The following is a 20,444-nucleotide window of genomic DNA, read 5'->3' on the forward strand; positions in this document are numbered from 1 at the left end:
CAAATGCAGTATTCAGAGAAGCAGTGTAGCAAATTACTTAGCTATGTATGTGTAGTTATAAATAAGGAGATATAATTGGTGGAGAGCAGCTATTGTTAATGTTAGCAGGCTGCGACCTTTTTTTTTTTTTTGGTATTCAACTCACAGCTGGCCCGGCCCCCTCACTCTTTGGTCTGCTCCACCGCCCCTGGCGTAGCTATCATATCAAAAGGCTGGCAAGGAGATCGAGTAAGCAGTATCACGCTAATTCCACATTGAATTTAACAAACAGCGGAAAACAACTCAATATCGCGTTGAAAAAAAGCATCACATCTTGGTCAAACATCATCACGTGAAATAACGCGCGCCCATTATTAGATGGGTAAAATCCCTTTTCTGATCAGTTCTTAGCGAGGTTCTTAGTTCTTAGTTCTATCCTCGGTTCTATCATCGCTGGATTCATTGGTCATCTACAAGCAGATCTTCAGCCACAGAAGTATTCTACAGTGAAGATAGTTCACTGGTAAGCACGTGTACGTGTACGTAGAGGTCTACTAGCTATACGTTGTCTGATGAGATGTTTGGCACGTGTGTTGTTCAGTGTTGGGAACTCTGGAACTAGACTAACCATCTCTTCAAGACACGAGGCAGGCTTATTGAAACGACTGGCTGTTCAGTAATGAATCACCTCGGTGTAACTTTTTTTCGCAGTTTATGCTCGAGTTTATGTGAGGGAAATGTTCAAAAAGATTGGTGACAATATTAAGTGAAAAAAACTGATAAATTGTAACCAAGGTCCATTTAATTACTGCTGGCAGGGATTCCAGTATGATTTCTGGAAAACAGCACTTGTTTAATGATCAAGTCATGAGGTAGAAAGGGGAATTTTCTCTCCATTGGTGTTTTCGTGCTCTGGTGGAATGGGTCCAGCTGAGGGTCCAGTTGCAAACTTATTTCTGAGAACCAAAGTCATCTGATAGACAGACTATTATGTGAACTTTCTTATTCTTTAGTACTTTTACGTGTTTTTTTTAGGGGGTAGTTCACGAGCTGGGACTCTCGTATACTCAATAGAAATCCAATAAATAAATAGAAATCTGCAAATATTGTTTGTGTCCATTTATATACTCACTTGTTGAGGACATGACCATGAGATCACAACAAAGATGGGGTTTTTAGATGATGAATAGGTACAATGACTATTGGATTAATTGTACATGAATTATTAAATCTGTACCCTGTCAGGGTTCCTATGGTACCGTCGTTTGTTTCCTTCACAAATAGAAGTGTGAGACTGTATGCAAGTGAATGGTAGAAATATTATTAATTAAATAATTATTATATATTTTGAAATACTTAATTATTGGGACTCTCGTACACAATTTGAGGGCTTGTGAATTACCCCTCAGTTTAAAAAAAACAAAGGGTGGACTTACACACTGGAAAGTATACCATCATGCTAAAATACTAAATTCTCAGAAAATTCACAGTGACCCTGCAGGGAATTTTTATGTCAATTAGAAACCTTTCAATGCTTATACACCAATTTTGTGGTACCTTCTAAATATGGACTTTAGCTAAAATGTGACATGTGTGGGACACAGTAATCAAACTGATTTTTTTGTGTTTGTTTAACATGAAACCATTAGATCAGGTAGTAGCTAGACCAAAATTTATTTAAAGACATGTGAAGTAGGAATTATCCATTAGTACTGTATATCCTGCAGGTGACATCAACAATTGCCTCTCTTGTTTCGTTACTTTTATTTTTATGAGCTTAACATCGCATCCTAAGTTTTACTTACATTTGTAATTATGACTGGTAAACCTGTGCATACCTCTCTTGTTTCACTTCTTTTTCTGTGTAAAGAAGTAAGTGTTGTTGTTGAATAGATGTGCATGTGTGCTGAGATGTGTATTCACTTGTATACACATCTCAGCATGCATACAAGTATGAGCATATATATCCATATACATGAGTATATAGGTGAGGGATAGTATGACATGTGTTTTAAGAATGGTTTGTTATAGTTGTGCTTTAATAATCTCATAACTTTCATTCTTAGCTGACTGACTAGTGGTAACCACTCAGTGATGGATGCTGATAGTCCAGGGAAAAGAAGATCCATGTTCTACGATGATGATGGAGACACAGTGATGGTGACTAGTGATAGCTATTCATCTGATAGTCAAGCTGTTACCATGGTTACTGGTGATGATCACTTTAGTAGTTTTGATAGTTCTGCTCGTTGTCATTTTTGTAAAAATGGTTAGTCCGTATATGTACTGTACGTACTGTACCCAAAATAAATGGAGAATTTATTTATCAAGGAGATACAGTAAACGAAGTTCCCATTGTATTTGTGTTTGCATTGTGTTTCATTAAACACAACGTAAATGCTCTGATCATATCCAATAATTTGTAGGAGTCTATAACTTGCACCTCCTCCCCATGCAGTAGCTAACGTTAGTACATCAGTGATTTAGCAACTTGGGCTCGGACTTATGCTTTTCCAGGTTAGTTTAATCATTTTGTATTGACTCGTGGTGGCCCTTATGGATAGCCTGAACGGTATGTACTTGACAACTAACTCAGCTAGCTGCCTTATAGAATTGAAGTCATCTGTACACAAATTACCTATTAGACATTCGATAAATGTGTTATACAAATGGTTTCATAATGTGTGCATGTGCGTGTGTGTGGGGTCTATCTCAACATCACTCCTTCAACAGCAACTTTCCTAGCTGGTCACTGTAGTCACTATCCATGCAGTAGGAATTCAGAGATATATAAAATAGCTAGCTGTATGATTGCTCACCTGGTGGGTCATCACGGTTTCATGGTGGCTACTCAATCATTTCAGTGATCTACAGTGCTCGCACACCCTTTCCTCCAACACATAAACCTTAACAGACAGTACAGATCCAGTGCACACAATGCTCCACTTAAAGAACACAATACAACCACAAGTAATTATAACCCAGTGCAAACACAACAGGAACTTTTCACTACTACTGTATGTAGCTTGTTGTTAAGCATAAACTGCATGATATGTACCAACAGTAACAAGTTTTAAAATATTCAACCATAAGAGTGAAGAGGAAACAAAAAGGATATACTGACACTTTGTCAGAAAAGAAACTTTAAGGAATTAGATACCTTGTTCATGTTTAGGAAAAGGGACTTTTTGTTTAGACATGATTTGCAAGCAAATTTCCTTTATGACCAATAAGGAAATAGGAAAAATTTTATTTATTTTCACAGATACGCAGTTTTCCACAGATGATGATGGAGTAAAAAAGTCAGACAGCATAAGTAATGAATATTAAAGTGTTTGTGAGGGACTGATGGAAATCAGTTGTTGTAATTTGCTTAGAACAAGTGTACATGAAAGTACAATTATTATTTGAAGTACATAAAATAATTTCAAAATTTTGGAAAATCACCCATACTGTCACGCATGAAATATTAGAATTTTAATGTTTAGCATGATGCTGTTTAGTGCAGGTTCCAGTTTTAAAAGTATTTCAAAAAGTTTCTTGTAATTCAAGTAATTGAGAACTGACTTTACAAGTAATTGAGAATTGACTTAATAAATCATTAACAAGTGGAGGGCGTTACTATTCAGTGGACTGTACTATTGGACTGGACTACTGGACTGACATATTTTTGGTTTTTGCACATTCTATGGTTGGATTTACATGTCTTGCTAGTAAACACTGTTAGGGCACCTGCAGTCCACTTCTAAACGTTGAAGACGAACAGTGGAATATGTGAAAACTGTCTCTTAATAATTTCGCTACTGTTCATTATACACCACTTATTCCTTACCCTGATGTGTAGTAATGCTATTGGCAGTGCAAGGAATTGAATGTGACAGCAATAGTTAACCAGCAATCAACTTGCCAGTAGACAATATCCTTTGAGATATTCTTAGAGCAAGCTTGAGGAACAAGCTAGTGTCACTAATCTTATTGCCAGACTTCTGTTGGGCTTATCAATTGAAGATTATAAACACCTATGCTAAAAAAATTCTAATTGGTAAGCCCCTACACTGAACTAGAGGCGAGCCTAGAGGTCTGACCATGCTGGCGAGACTAGCTTGTTCCTCAAACTTGCTCTAAGGATATCTCAAAGGATATTGTCTACTGGAAAGTGGATTGTTGGTTAACTATTGCTGTTACAGTCAATTCCCTATACTACCTGCAGCATTACTAGTAAGGAATAAGTGGTGTATAATGAACAGCAGCGAAATTATTAAGAGACAGTTTTCACATATTTCACTGTTCGTCTTCAACGTTTAGAAGTGGGCTGTAGGTGCCCTAAGGGTGCTTACTAGCACGACTCTGTAAATCCAACCATAGAATGTACAAAAACCAAAATTATGTCAGTCCAGTAGTCCAGTCCAGTGTTCCAGTCCAGTAATCCAGTCGACTGAATAGTAACACCCACAAGTGGATTTACGGCAAGAAGCGTATTACTTGATCGTTAAATATTTTACATGTCAGAGATACACCCATATGGGTGATTTTCCAAAATTCAGTCACAAATATTGATATACATAATCACATTTGCTCTCTGTTCTGTTTACTGTTGGTAAGTACTGAAGTCACAGTAGATAATCTACCTTGATACCTTGTACATGTCTAGCATAGCATTTTTAACAACAGCTCAGTAAGTAGTTTTCAGTTTGTGGAAGATGAAATCTCTTTCCTATTTGTGGTATTGCACTGATTTGTCCTATGTATGTATCTCCTGTTAGGTCTCCAATTTCGTTTAAGAAGTACCAAAGAAGTCTTTCACAAAATCACTTACGCCTGTCTGCCTGATGTTTGCCCAGGACCAGTGGACTGGAAAATGTGTTGCACATCAGACAGTGACCTCCCTGGTGAACACATTATCTGTTACCAGCTAACTGATTCTGAGAACAGTCTACTGAAAGTGGTTGAAGAGTGCTGTGAAGAGGAAGCCAATGTTGTTGGCTTGATTATTGTTAACTTTGAAAAGAGCTGTTATTTATCTGACAAAATTCTTAAAAATGGTATACCTCAAGCACCGCCTATTTACGTTGTAGCTGTGGAAGACGGTGAGCAGATATTTGATTTTATTAGTGCTCAAGTGAGTATGGGGGATGCACAAGTTAAGGTGCTGGTAGAAAGTGTTGTGGATCCTGAGAGCCCTGGATTGTCCAGGCAACCTTCTAGAGGTACGTAGATAATACACACGTGTACATGTTACTAGGACCCCATATAGTGTTGTGGCACATATGGACTCCTGTTAAACTTAAACAAATCTACTGAGTTATGTCTACATGTAATTTACTGTAAATGCTTGGTGTAGGTGTAAATATACATACAGTGTATAAACCAACCTGTGTAACAGTGTAGTGAAACTATCATGCTTTGTATGCATGTAGACAACACGCACACACACACACACACACACACACACACACACACACACACACACACACACACACACACACACACACACACACACACACACACACACACGCACACACACACACACAAATTTTTATCTAAACAACTACAGGAACCAGGTACACACCCTGCAGCTGGCCTTCAGTCGGCTACAGGACATGTATCTGGGTTGAAAATTACTTTACTGATTTATGCAGCAGCTTTTCAGTGGTTATAGCTATCACAATATATATGTACTGCAATCTGGCATGACTTTTTGTAGGGCTTATTTGTGTCACTGTTACATCTATCATAGTTGTGAAGAATGTAATTATCCCCAACCCAATAATTTCCTCAGTTGTCCTTCATTCAAAGTAGTGTGCTATAGATATTTGTGTGATTGTTTACTTGTTTAGTGTTGTTGTGTATACTTTTTGGCTTTGAAGAATGCGTGTAGCATTATGGCAAAAGCTGCTGCAGTGTATATAGCTAGGTAACTCATGCAGTGTTTGCACATAATAAATAAATTTTTTAGTAAGTGGTAGTCTTGTTCACTGCACCCTAACCTGTTTTTGCCTCATATAGATCCTTGGTTACCCAGACCTTTGTTATCCAAACACCTCACTGATCAAAATGTAAAATTGACAAGCGTACAATTGTAAACACTTCTGTCTATGTCCACAAACAATAGTATTAAAATGAACTGTACCGTTGTATTTTACTAATATCTCCTAATTGACTGTAATTGAGTTTACTGGGTTTGAGTGAAACTTGATGATAGGAAAGCAACATTACGATAATATGTACATATCATTGGAATGTATTTTGCATCTTTGTTTCCATATCTGTACAAATTGTATCTTGTATGATACGTACCAATTTATTTATTTGTGTGTGACATATACTGTATGTAGCAAAAGGAAAAGTGAAGACACCTGGAGCATCTCCATATAATCTGTATGAAGAACTTAAAAAGTATTTGAAGAAGGAGAAGATGCTTATTGGTCCTGACCAGACCAAGTTTCAGATAATTTTTTCTGCGTTTCAAAACTATGAGGTTAGTAATTATATCAAGAGTAAACAGTAATAGGAATAATCAAACCCAAACGTGCCTTGATTTCTTCACTACTTAGTCCTAAGACATTCCTTTTTGCCGACTGCCACAGCTACAATGAATGCCTGGTAATTAATTACCCATAATCTGTTACAGTAGTCACTGAATTAATTACAGAAGCACTTCTCATACTGCTCTTCATCTGTAGCTCTGTATAATAGCTGACAACAGAGCAGAATGATCACTTTGCTTTTATTATTGATAGTTTGGAAGCACATTCAGCAATGAAATTTGTTTTTTATGATATATTTCTGGTGCCATTCTATCATTTGATGTGGTATATGCAAGTGTAACTGTGTTGCAAAAAGTAAACAAACAAGTACAAGGAAATTAGAAAACATTAAGAATTTTCTATTCAAGTATATAGGAATTAAAGAAATGGAATGAGGGAGGTTGCTGGCTGTACTATAGGTCACTCAATCTCTACTTCAGTCATGGTTATACACAGAGACAAATATAATGTTTTGCAGTAGACTGGTCATAATGTCCTGGCTTGATTGGTCATGATTGGGACATTTCAACTAAGAGTTAGATAGTACATGGTTATTAATTCTGGTGTCTACTGTACACATTATTCATTGTTCTTGCTGTGAGCTACTGTAACATTGCTAGTTGAATGGGAGAAGACCTAGTACATTCATGGCCGCCTCCTTGGTCTATAAGAATGTAATGTCTCCTAGCAACCAAGTGATACTTATGATTAGCAGTACAAGCCATAAACCAAACAGATAAACTGTATCCCTTACTTTTGACAGCTAGGACATTATATCTGAACAAACTGAGTTATGGTCAGACACAGAGGCTATTTGGATGGCAAATGTCCAGTGACTGACTGTTGTATTTGTCTCTGGTATGATACATGTACTATTGACAAGCTAACTATAAAGAATTAAATTTGCACTAGTATATGTATAAAGTTGCAGGTCTAGGCAACCTCCCTTGTATCACAATTTTTTATTTCTAGTACTTGTATAATTATTCTTGGCTGTATATTTGTCGTGAGTACCATATGTATCTTAGCAGCAAAAAGGAAGCGTTTCACATTTTATCCACATTTTTGTCATGGTGGTTACATTGTTACAGAATCAATGTACGTATATCAGGTCCATTGATACAAGTACATGTTAGTTATGGCTCGTGGTACTAGCCCAAGAATGGAATGTTTGCAACACCAAATGGTGCTGGTATGTCTCTTTGCGATATGCATAGCATGCCCATTCGTTGTAACATTAAGTGAGTCATAAATATTTGCTGTACAGTAGCATTGGTCTTATGAAAGTTAATACAATTGCAAGCTGTCATCATTTGTGTGGATACAGTATATCAGTGCTAACTGCTATTGTGTTATTGGTTACATAGAGTATGGTCCAGCTTCTGGGTACACAAAAATACCATATATGTAGTATTGCATGGGAGGGTCAAAGCAAAAAAGTGTTCTGTATCAAGACTCACGGTAGTGAGGTGCGCGGCCAAGAAACTACGAAACGCACGCCCAATTAAAAGACGTGGCCACTACTGTGAGTTATTTACGTGTAGGGTTGGTTTTGCAATATTAGCCCTGGATTACGCAACATCTCTCAATGGATTTGTATTGTGTTACGTAATAAAAAAATCTTTAGTCGTCGTCGTTTTCTTGCGACCTTGCTAAAATAAAAACTATAGCCATATTTAGACATATTTCACTTTATTCTCTACCTTGTGTTACACGTATCGTCACGTTATACCAGTCATCTTACCCTGTTTGTACCGGCCATCTAGGCCTGACATTATCTGATTCTGGTTGGTCCTACGCGTATTTTCTCCATTCAAACCTGTAATCCCTACAATAACTTTTAAAGACACGATGTGGACACAAGCCCTAATGTCTGACAAACAAGTTGCGAAAGCGTGCAGACCCGTAAGTTCCCTAGGGAAGGCGTTTTGAGCAGAAATCTTTTAGAGTCCATTTAGTGCCACGCCCCATGCGAGCGTTTATAATCGGCAGATGTCTTATAAACAAGGTGTGAAAGCGTGAAGAATGTACAGACACTATAAATCATTAGTCAATACTCCATTTAGTGCCATGCACCACTTATGATACAAGAAATATTTTGTAAGTTGTGTGGAATGACCACTGAAAACTCATGTACAGTCAGAAACCACGAACCACATTCCAGACAAAACTTTGTTGCCCTACATTAGTTTACGTACATAATGAAAGCCACTACACTCCACCTTAAACTGATGGTGCTTTGTGGAAGTATGAAACTGCTGTGGAAGTGTGAACTGCCATGACAGAACAAATGAGGCAATTCTAATTGTGGATAAGATGGCTGCAAAATTCATGAAAATTTCTTGCGGTAGAGTAAACACATAACAATGCTATTACATCACATAACAAAAATTTAATAAACATCAGTTTAACACCAAGTGATTATTTCTTGGATATCTGCATGATGACACAAGGTAAAGTGAGCCCTGTAAAAGAACAAGCAGGCACTGAATTAACATTTTAAAATTATATTTAAGACTATAAGTGAATCTGGTGTACCAGTGGCAGATACAGGGGGGTTGGAATGGTTTCAGCTGAAACCCCCTCTGGAAATAGCATGCCCAAAATTTATTGACGAGTCGTTGTATGAGTGTAAAATTAAAAACTTCATACTTTAGCCTTTGAAATCACAATTATGACATTCTACAGCAGGTTGTGACCTTTTTTTTTTTGGTCTTTGACTTATAGCTAGGCTGAAGTTGAGTGGAATCTGAAACCCCCGCTGAAATTTCTAGATCCGCCACTGTGTACCAGAGGTAACGTAAATGTGTTTTGGTGCCTAAGTACGTAAACATGAACACAAGGAGACCTGTCAAACAACAAGTGGCCACCAAACAGAATGTACAACATGGTAAATATATTTCTTAGCTATACAACAGGAAATTCAGGATTGCAATTGTACCAATTCCCACTTTTAAGCTAAGTGAATACCTGACAATATTGTTTATCCCATTTTACAACCAATACCTGATCTTAAATAACATTAAGTTACACTAGTACATAAAAGTACAACTTATAAAGCAATTGCTGTGAGCTTGTGTACATACCTGAAGTCAAAGCTGCTAATCAGACAACTGGCCAATTATCACTAGGGCTGGATTTATGGTCACCACAAAACACAACTTGCTTGGTAATCTGACAACACAACAGACCAATGGTATGAAATTCACAATACTAATAAATGTCCTACCTGGTCCAGAGTTAAGTATCACAACCACATCCACTATTAGTGGGTGAATCACTATGACTAGATTGCCTGTAAAAACAGATAGGTGAGCATTAAATGCAATACACTTAAATTTATCACTTTTTACACAAAATAAACATTTGTGGATTTATTCATTTAAACAGTTGACATTGCTACACAGAGACCTGAATAGACAGGTATATCAAGAAGTTTGCAGACATTTGCTATACTTTTGTTCATGGCAAAAATGCCAGCTGGAACATGCAGGCATGTCCAATACATTTCAATTGAAAAATCATTAAAAATTAAATTAATTATTGTGTACCACCTACCTCAAGTCTGTTTAGTAACTTTCTGAATTTGATACGTGTAGAGCAACTCTCTGCGAGTACAATGATGCCTCCAATTCAAGGAAATTTTGGCTTGTCAAAATGGCCTAAATTGACCGGATGTAGCAAATTTCCCCATACATTTTGTATTGAGTATTTTGGGGTCATGCAATAAAGGCGTAATAACCCACGACATGTGATAGATACCTCAGATTCCGAACCAGATTTGGAAATAGCAGTGATTAGTGATTAAGATGAGCTATAGCAGAAGGAAATCAGGAAATTTAAGCTCATCATTTTTAAGGTTGAAAATCACTTACTTTTTCTATGGCGAATTGAATGCCAGATATCTGGAAAGGAACGCTCTGATCTATTTTGATGTCTTGACAGCCATTATTAACCTTCACCACATTACTGTTACAATTGAACAAAAGCACTGTGAATTAGTTCTGCAGGTTAGTTTGTGAAAATGACAGTGTTCCGTGATTAAACAAAATAATGTCCATGCCATGCAGCAAACTTCTTCATATGTTTCACTGTACATAAATTCAGTAATTTAGACCAGAACATGTGAATGGGTATACTTTTTCATACAAACATCGATATGACACAGATTCACTTACTGACTTTTCATCTGCAGCCAAAGTTCCAAGACTTCTGATGATGATGTAAGTGGCAAATGATAAGATAGCCACGGTTTTTTGGTAATTGGTCCGTACACCTTGTCACTGCAATCTCACCATGAGATAATACGAGCTAGTGGAGCTACTAGGAGTTCTCGCCTGGTGGGACTCTAAAATACTGCAAATGCGGTTAATTGGTGTGTGTCGATGTTGATCTAATCCTCGATCTAATCAGTTTCATTAACCTCCACTCCAAGACTCTTATTCTTTCACGGGTTCTTTCATACTTCAGCAACGGTGTACGGCCTCTGCATTAAAGTACACCTTGCTATGAAATGAAATCCAGTTTCAATAAGACTTAATGTTGATTACTCAGTCTCGTTACTCTCACTCTCCTCCTTGGACTGCCATTTTAAACTACAACATTTGTTCAATTTTAATTAAAACTGCGTATCACGTGTGTCCGCTTGGGGTGTTGCAGGGACATTCCAAGGGATTTCCCTTAAATAGATCACGTGATAATTGTCAGTCTTGTATATACGGTACTTGTCCTTAGTCATGGCTCAGCAATGTGGTACGTGTGTACTATAGCCTAGCTATAGGATTTTTTGTGTGATGATGCATATGGTCGCATAGAATGCATGATGGTAGGGCAAATGCCCGCCCCTAGCTATGCCTATGGCATTAACTAGCTTTTTCTATAGCTACTCTATTATGTTGCTGATACATCAGGGGCACCAGAGTAAGGTGAAAGTGATAGCTAAGGCTAATTCAATTGGTCTATATAGTCTGGGCCTCTGGGACATACTCCCTCAGAAAATTTTAGCTAAGTATACTGCAACTTTTAGCTAGTCCTTCAGTGACCAAATTCGCTTCATCAAGTTTGAAAGTTTGTTAATTCCAGTCAAAAAGGCTCAGATCTCAATGCACTGGTTGCATCTTCTGATGCCCTATATACATTGTCCAAAAGATAATTCAGTGGAGTCCCATATTAAAATGAACTCTTGTTATATGCTTGCATAGACTCTTGATAATAATAACTATATGTATTTAGCTTTCAGGTTGCGTATACAAGGTATTCTTTCATCTGCCGGTATAAATTGCTATTCCATGTACTATGAGGCCTGGGAAATGTAAGGCTCTAGCTCCACACTAAGAACCAAATTATATAATGTTCAACACAATGATAAGATAATTGTCAGAGCAGAGTTCATGGTTATTGTATCAGCAAAGAGTTTATTAATTGAGATGTTTTATTTAAGTGCATTTTGACTGTTCCTTATGATTCTTGTTCAATTATCTGATATCTTGTTGGTTTCCCTCCATCCTCTTTACTGATCCCTCTTTATTGATTTTATATGACTAGAAAATCTGTACACCTTGTCAATCCAGTTACAACAGTTGATCTAAAAATTATGATGATGATACAGTTATTGAGACGAAGAGATGCATAGTGTTTCCCTACAGTGCCACAACACAAAAACACTTGAAATGTAATCTGAGACTTACATGTATATAGCTGCAGTGGACTAAGTAAAATCACTATAGCTACTGGTAAGCATTGCGTCATATTACCATCAATCAGTGTTTGTACAATAAATTGTCTGTATTATGAATTCAGTCAAAATTATGCATAGCTAGCTGTGTAGTAATTTATTATGTACCCAGTTAACACTTAGCTAAGTTTGAGCATAAGATGCCTGAAGTATTCCACAGATATATTTTGTAAATAATATTAGAAAAAAGATAAATATACTCTAATAGAACAGTCAATAGCTATTAGCTAGCTGTGTAACTAATTAGGCACTTGCTAATTATGAGCATAATCTAAAGCATTTACCACAGATATGAGATGTTATAAATAGTAAATGAATGCCACAGTAAACATAAATCTATAAAACAGTCTGTCTAGATCTATTCTACACTGTAAATTCATACTTCCAAATTAACAGTGTGAACAGTCTGTAATGTGCATGCCTTTGTCAAACAAGATGACAGGTGCACATGTTTGACTCTCCAAGATAATAATATTATTGCTAATTTCCAAATATCAGTCATCTAAATGTTACCATCAAATTTTTAACAATTTTGTTGTTCCCCCACTGAGTGGGACTATCACTATAACAAAAATGAGTGATATCTACCTCAAAAACACCTTCGCTGTAAAAAAAGGCGCGTCCAAGAAACTACAAGTACCTGTAATCCAATGTAATTAAAAACAGCTCAGTTGTAGGGAAAGACTTCATAAAAGTAAAAATAACTGGTAACTTAAAGAGCTGATATCTGGAGCAGCCAAGAAAAGTGCACCCATGAAAGTAACTGGCAATTGAAATAGCTGATATCTGAAGCGGCCAAGAATGAATGCTGATATACAACTAATTGGAATTAACAAAAAGTTTAACATCGAACCTTTATCTTTCAGCTGTGTTCTACATTCACTCTTGCTGCATCATAAATTGATTTCTTTTAACTCTAATTGGCTGGTAATTTGGCCGCCTTTTTTTTGCTCCATACACTGAATATTAAAAAAGGCGGCCAAATTACCAGCCAATTAGAGTTAAAAGAAATCAATTTATGATGCAGCAAGAGTGAATGTAGAACACAGCTGAAAGATAAAGGTTCGATGTTAAACTTTTTGTTAATTCCAATTAGTTGTATATCAGCATTCATTCTTGGCCGCTTCAGATATCAGCTATTTCAATTGCCAGTTACTTTCATGGGTGCACTTTTCTTGGCTGCTCCAGATATCAGCTCTTTAAGTTACCAGTTATTTTTACTTTTATGAAGTCTTTCCCTACAACTGAGCTGTTTTTAATTACATTGGATTACAGGTACTTACAGTTTCTTGGACGTGCCTTTTTTTACAGCGAAGGTGTTTTTGAGGTGGATTTGCTATACAAGCACAGGTGTTCTATATTGGGCAGTTGTAGAACACTTTAATAGACCACAGTTCTATATCAGGTAGCTATAGAACTGCTAGATCTGTTTTGTAGGCTGATAGCCTACTTTCAGTGAGTAATCACTCATTCTGGCCAGAACAACCAATCAACCAAGCCAGTGTAGGCTGATAGCCTGACTGAGCTGGCTGACCAGTCAACCCAACCAGTAAGAGCGAAACCACTGGATTTAATTTATAGACACACTTGAAGATTTCGATGATGGTTGCTTGTGGTCAGCAGCAGCAAATGTTCTTGCTACGTTTTGTTCAATTAAACGGATGAGTCCTAGGAATATCACGGAAATGTGCTTATTAAATTACCACAATCGAAAACTTTTAGTATTGAGAAGATGGACTAGACTCACAAAATGACTAATGAAGGCGCAGCACAGTGCAACGCAGGTGAAACACAAGCGCAATGCCTATTCTACCGATGATAACACTACTCTGTGAGTTTCTAATTGTTTCGTGTGTCTTGTGTGTACCTCAAGTTGACAGTTCTCTATACCAGATAAAGCACTGCCTTTCGATCATGCTATACGGGAAATATAGCACTCGAAGAGTGGTCTCGAGACGAAATATAGCCCACTCTTTTCGTGCTATATTTCCCGTATAACACTCGTGGCAGTGCTTTATCTAGTACATATACATATACGTATATATACATATGTACATACAGCATGTGTATTAGACACACCTGTACATGTGCTTTAAGAATTTATTTCTTTTACACAGAATCAGCCATTCAGGGAGTCACCTGATAAAGCCATCAAGTTACTGGATAACTCTAAAGAAGAGATGTTCAATAAGGACTTTGTGTTTCATCTACTGGTAGCTTATCGTTTACGCATGTAAGTTCTTTGCAAATAAACAATAGTGTACCACTTTCAAATTTAACTGAATTTCCACTGACCAACTATTTGACTGACTGACTGATTGACTGATGCCTTCAGCCAAGCACAACTCACCTATGTTTAGATTAAAGCCTATGGGGTTGATTTTTTCACTGTTCTGACGTTACTTCTGCCCAAGATGTGCCTTTTCACTAACCAGACAGCAGCTACAATGCATGCATTGTGTACTCACCTTTGTCTTCCTTTGTGTTCCATTTCTTCTCCACTAACGCAGAGGTGTTGATTCATGGTAATGCATCATGGCTTCAGTGCTGGCTACTATGTGTCCGTAGTGACTGGATTGATTTCAGAGGTGCTTCTTGTACTATTCTTTGCTTGTAGCACTGTGTAATGGGCAGAACATAGCTGAAAATGAAATGGAGTGCCACATCACTTTTCAGGGATTGGTAGTCAAGGCGCATGTTCAGCCACTCAAATTATCATTACTATAAAAGTGTCTGGTGCCATTTTTTTCCTTTGATGCGGTATGCATTGGTTTACCAGTCACCAATCATGTTACCAAAAAGTAAACACACAAGTGCAAGGAAATAAATAGAATTTTACATAACGATTGAGCACTCCGAAATAACATGTCAAATGAGAAAATTTTGATGCAAAGTGCATCTGAGAGCATTTAAAATTTCCTAGGGGGAGGGAAAGGGGCAACCCCCTCCCCTCCCCCAGAAATGTGTACAGCTACTTACTTGTTTCATAACTTTGTGTATACACCATTATATTACCCTGGTGATGATACTTTAATAGCCCTAGTCATCATAAAAGTTTGGCTTGGAAAGGTCCCTACTATATAGTGCTACTGTACTGTATAATGAAGTATGTCATTTCATAATGGTAGACATTTTGACAAATACAACTGTGATGATGCAGTAAACAGTTACTTGCGCCATTGCATTGAAAAGTTTGAGGGAATGAGTGATGTTCAGGAGATAGCTGGTGTCATGCACTCTTTTGTGGAAAGGTATGTACATGTGCATACATTACTGATGATGTGTGCATCTGCATATGTACATATATACATACTACCTATTGCAGTGTGTGTGTGTGGTGTGTGTAGTGTGTGTGTGTGTGTGTGTGTGTGTGTGTGTGTGTGTGTGTGTGTGTGTGTGTGTGTGTGTGTGTAGTGTTGTGTGCGTGTGCATTTGCGTGCATGCATACATGCATGTGTGAACGTGTCCACCAAGAATTATAACTACATTTCATTTAAACTAGAAGGTCTTGGGGCATCCCCAGGTAATTCACATACATACTATATATAGTATGGATAGTTATTTTGACACTATAACACTAGCTATGCACATATGTCTTTGCTAAGACTGGTATTTAAATAATAATTTTTCTTGCAGCGTGGTGAGTGGCCTCAGTACAAGGAGAAAACATCCTGACCGCCTGGCAGGCTCCTGTAAGCGTTTGAGCATTAATCGGATGGTTGCAAGTTCGAGGCTGCCTAGGTCCAGTCATGGATTTTTTCTCCTTTCTCCACCTTTTCAGACACACTTTCTGTAACAACTTTAAACAGGCTGTAGGACCAGGTATCCTACAGACCTTCAGCACTTGTGCTGTATAGCCTTAATAAATAAACTAATATGCATTTGGTTCCACATGGGGTACTTTAAGACAATAAGTCACTCTCTAGAGTTCCATGGATACATATACATGAAATTGACAAGATGAAAACATCCTGGCCACCTGGTGGACTCCTATAAGCGTTTGAGCGTTAATCGGATGGCTGCAGGTTTGAGGCTGCCTAGGTCCAGTCATGGATTTTTTCTTCTTTTTCCACCTTTTCAAACACACTTTCTGTAACAACTTTAGGACCAGGCAGACCCTCAGCACTTGTGCTGTAAAGCCTTAATAAATAATAAATAGCAGGGTGGTGGGCTTAATTATTTTATTTTGAAACATTCTGAGTAGGGCTGTACCGATACTGAATATTATATCGATATCAGTACCGATATTACGAGTATCGGTATCGGTCAATTGCAAGTCTCACTTGAGTAGTGCAAGTACTAGTAAAAGTACTATAAGTACTATTAAAAGCTCCTACCTTGTATAAGTGATTTTGTGGACTAGTGGTAAGATCCTGGACTTCAGTGAAGATCCTGTACTTCAGTGAAAGTGGCTCTGGGTTCAAATCTCCAAGTAGCAATGCTTTTTATTGTTGTTCCTTTTTGAGGGTTTTTGTACCACTTTTTTGGTAATACATATTTGTTGTATGATACTGTTCTGACATTTTACTGACCAAAAACAGATAAGCTTGGATGTAAACACTTTGTGAACGATCATTAATTAGGAATTTTAGTAAATTCAGCACAGCCATAGTAATTATGCTACGTAATCTTATTATGTTATATCTCATATCGGTTACAATTTTTTAAATATCGGCTAAATACTTAATATTGGTTTATTAGAAAAATTGTATCGGAAATAGACAAGAAATATCGGATATCAGTATCGGCTGTAAGATGTGGTATCAGTACAGGCCTAATTCTGACACAGTATTAGAGAAGTGACTTCTATTAGAGTACATCGATCATTTTGTTGAAAGCAGCTGACTTTTTTTCAGGTCCAGCATGTAAATTTTGTTATTCCTTCAAGTAAATATCCAATAGATAAACATTATATTCTCTCTGAAATGTGTTGTGTGTGTGTGTGTGTGTGTGTGTGTGTGTGTGTGTGTGTGTGTGTGTGTGTGTGTGTGTGTGTGTGTGTGTGTGTGTGTGTGTGTGTGTGTGTGTGTGTGTGTGTGTGTGTGTGTGTGTGTGTGTGTGTGTGTGTAGAACCTTTATGAAAGAAAAATGTATGTATGTACATGTCCTCACATTCTATGTAATAAAATGTCTTTTGTCTAGAGGAGACTTCACAGTACAGTGGTATCATCATCACAATAGCGCATGTTCAGTATTTCTTCTACTTCACCACATGGCTATCTTCCTCTTAGACAAGTCAATTGTTTACCAAGAAAAAGTTCAGGGGAAGAGCAGAGTTCCTGTTAACAATATTTATCAGAGGATATTGTGGAGTAAGCATCATACAGTATGGTAGTACTGTATATTAGGGTTCATGGATATTTGTGTTTTCCTAGCCAAGAAAATCACCCAAAACCAGCTTCACAACTTCAACCTGGCACCTTGGCAGTATTGGTTAGGTATAACCAAGCTCAAAAGTGCCTTCAGTACAATCCTAAAGGCTTCCAATAAATTGTTACAAAATTAAAAAAAATTATTCAATGGAATTTTCTACTAACTGCCTGCCTGCCTGCCTGCCCGCCTGCCTGCCTGCCCGCCTGCCTGCCTGCCCGCCTGCCTGCCCGCCTGCCTGCCCGCCTGCCTGCCTGCCTGCCTGCCCACAAGCGTAACTCGATAACGGCTAAGGCTATGGGCTTGATTTCTTCACTGTTCGACGTTGCTTCGTCCTGAGACGTGCCTTTTGGCATATCGCAGATATTGTGGAGTAAGAATGAGTTTGTTTAACAGAGAGCAGGTGTTCATAAATGGGCATGCCACACATGAGTTTGTTGTTGTGGTGTAAAATAATGTTGGTTTTTCGTTATACGGTTTAGCTTCTATGTTTATGACTGGCATAAACATAGAAGCTAAACTATATAGCGAAAAACTGTATAACTGTATTGTAACCCGTATAACTGTGTATGACTGGCACACGGGCAGATCACAGTTACATTTTGTCTGTAAAATTCAATAATATAAAAAACAGTGTGCAAGTTTCTGGGAAGCAAGTCTGAAATCAATTAAACCTATACACCACCTTATTCACCTGCTCATGGACAATCTGAATATCATTGTTTAGGGGTATATGTGTGCTGTTTACGACACAGTAGACTTAAAAAAAAAGACCATTGCTTTTTTCATTTGTTGAAGTGCCTTCATACTTTTATGTGCAAGTGAATACAGAAAAATAGCAATACCTTAGTGTGGGTATGGTGAAAATTTTACAACTCTGTAGATGACTACAAATAAAAGTTAATTTTGCGAACTTAAAACGTTCCTGTTGTTTATTTTCAGTGTAGTTGTTGCACAAATCAATACCTTTGCTGTTTGTACTGTATTTCCAAAATTACTCACTATACGTAGTAGGCTGAAACTTTGGTGATCCATTCCTTGGACACTGTACTGTAGGGAGACAATGAAATTTTCACACAAGCTACATACATAGAGTATGCAGGTTTTTGATGAGAAATTACTTATATATTTATTGTATTTGAGCACCGGTTATACTACTACTGCACTCATCTAATTCCCTATCTTATGTGTTGGGGAAACTATACCGGCAGCTACTAGTAGTAGGCAACTTCTAAATTGATGTATCTGTGATGAAAGTTCATACGAGTGCTTGATGAGTTATAGTAGTTTGATATTTATCTTGATACAACTGAAATACAATTTTAATTGGTTTACAAAATCCAGTCACATATGTAACTAGTGTATGATTATTGTACATGTATTTGTTTGTTTTGCAGTTTCCGTGTGTATCTTTTTTGGATTACATGCCAAAATACCAGCAGCCAATCTAACTCCTAAGTGGCCTACTTTCTTAGTATCTGAAAAGGTATGATGTTTATGTATGTATCATACATATACGTACATTGAAGTGCTGAAAATTGTTTAAACTTTTAAAATTCTGCAAAGTCTTTGCTAACTACTATGTGTGTTTTGAGAATGAGTTTTTGAAAAAGTATGCATGTCAAAGATGTGTAGGTTATCTAATCATGAAGTTTCTTTGACTTTGCCGTGGAGGTGTACGTATCAGTAGTAATATACTGCTGTGGGTTTACCAAATAAGCTAGAATCAAGTCAATACAGGCCTAGCCTTTTCACAGGTCCCTAGTGGATAGCACTTAATTACATATATACAATAACCAATCAATATAATATTTATACCATTATGTAAGAAACACATACGTATAAAATAACTTTGGCAGTAAAAACTTTGTGAATAGGGAGGGCTCGAATCGCCAAAGTTTTTTCCGTCAATTTCTTTAGAACACGTTGTAATGTATCGTTGAAATTGGGTCCTGCAATATTTTAAACTACTAGCTACCAAGTGATAAGAAAGAAGGCACCGTTTATTGCCACATGAGGAATTTGACCAAATACTTTGGTATATGTTTGTGATAACCTGCCTGGCACTGACTGTGCAGTGGGTTCTCTGTGCTGGAGTGGGTTCTCTGTGCTGGAGTGCAAGGTTCACTGTAAGACTAAACATTGCTTTCAACATGCCATTTAACATGCAAATGGCATGTAGAGATAGCGTACTTATGCGCTTCTTTATAATCTATGCTTTGTTCAACCAGATAATGCGTACTTTAACAATTAAGGTGGAGTCCTTTTTCTGCCAATTTTTCAATAGCAAGTTTTTACCAAACTTTTTTCAGCCAAAGGTTTGTGTTATACGGTACGTATTGGAAATTCTCAATGTTTTGTGTGTGTGTGTGTGCGTGCATGCGTGCGTGCGTGCATGTGTGTGCAGTTACGTATGTAGATGGTTGCAAAAGTATTATGTGCATGCCATATTCTTGTGTATACAGTGAGATCTCCATTATCTAAACACCTCCAAACACTCGATTATCAAATTGACTGCTCAATTAGAATGTTTTGTTAACAAGTGTACAGTATGCTTCATTAGTGTAGTTGAACAGAAACTCTATACAAATGTTTGGATGCTTATTTTTACAAACTTTTCAACTATATGAACACGCTTCCCCAATGAACATCTTTCTACCCAATTAATCTTATATAATATACAGGCTCAACTGTATGTTAGATATTATTTAGAATCACAAGAACTTTAGTTTACTTGAAAAGAAGACTATACTTACTTGTAACAAAGACTTTTGTACTAGCCATGTTATATGGTTGGACATTTCAATGCCTTGAAAATCTATTCCTTTATGTCA

The 20,444-nt window shown here is 37.3% G+C and overlaps 1 protein-coding gene and 1 long non-coding RNA gene across 2 annotated transcripts in view; one reads left to right on the forward strand and one right to left on the reverse strand.

Moving 5' to 3' along the window:
• Positions 1–368: 368 nt before the first annotated feature.
• The window catches only part of LOC136263016 (uncharacterized), a 128,442-nt gene continuing 108,366 nt past the window's right edge, over positions 369–20,444 (forward strand). Inside the window, exons 1-8 of the mRNA XM_066057455.1 lie at positions 369–502; positions 2,046–2,248; positions 4,743–5,186; positions 6,315–6,457; positions 14,358–14,473; positions 15,369–15,491; positions 17,383–17,552; positions 19,008–19,096. Coding sequence (XP_065913527.1) covers positions 2,074–2,248; positions 4,743–5,186; positions 6,315–6,457; positions 14,358–14,473; positions 15,369–15,491; positions 17,383–17,552; positions 19,008–19,096 — 1,260 coding nt within the window. The 5' untranslated portion in view covers positions 369–502; positions 2,046–2,073. The remainder of the gene's footprint in view (positions 503–2,045; positions 2,249–4,742; positions 5,187–6,314; positions 6,458–14,357; positions 14,474–15,368; positions 15,492–17,382; positions 17,553–19,007; positions 19,097–20,444) is intronic.
• Positions 8,256–11,099, reverse strand: LOC136264111 (uncharacterized). The gene is made up of 4 exons (XR_010704962.1): positions 10,685–11,099; positions 9,736–9,801; positions 9,593–9,680; positions 8,256–8,971 (listed from the first exon to the last, which is right to left on the reverse strand). It is a non-coding gene; the product is annotated as an uncharacterized lncRNA (long non-coding RNA).

This window comes from Dysidea avara, chromosome 8 (genome assembly GCF_963678975.1).
Source record: "Dysidea avara chromosome 8, odDysAvar1.4, whole genome shotgun sequence".
Taxonomy (NCBI): Eukaryota; Metazoa; Porifera; class Demospongiae; order Dictyoceratida; family Dysideidae; genus Dysidea; species Dysidea avara.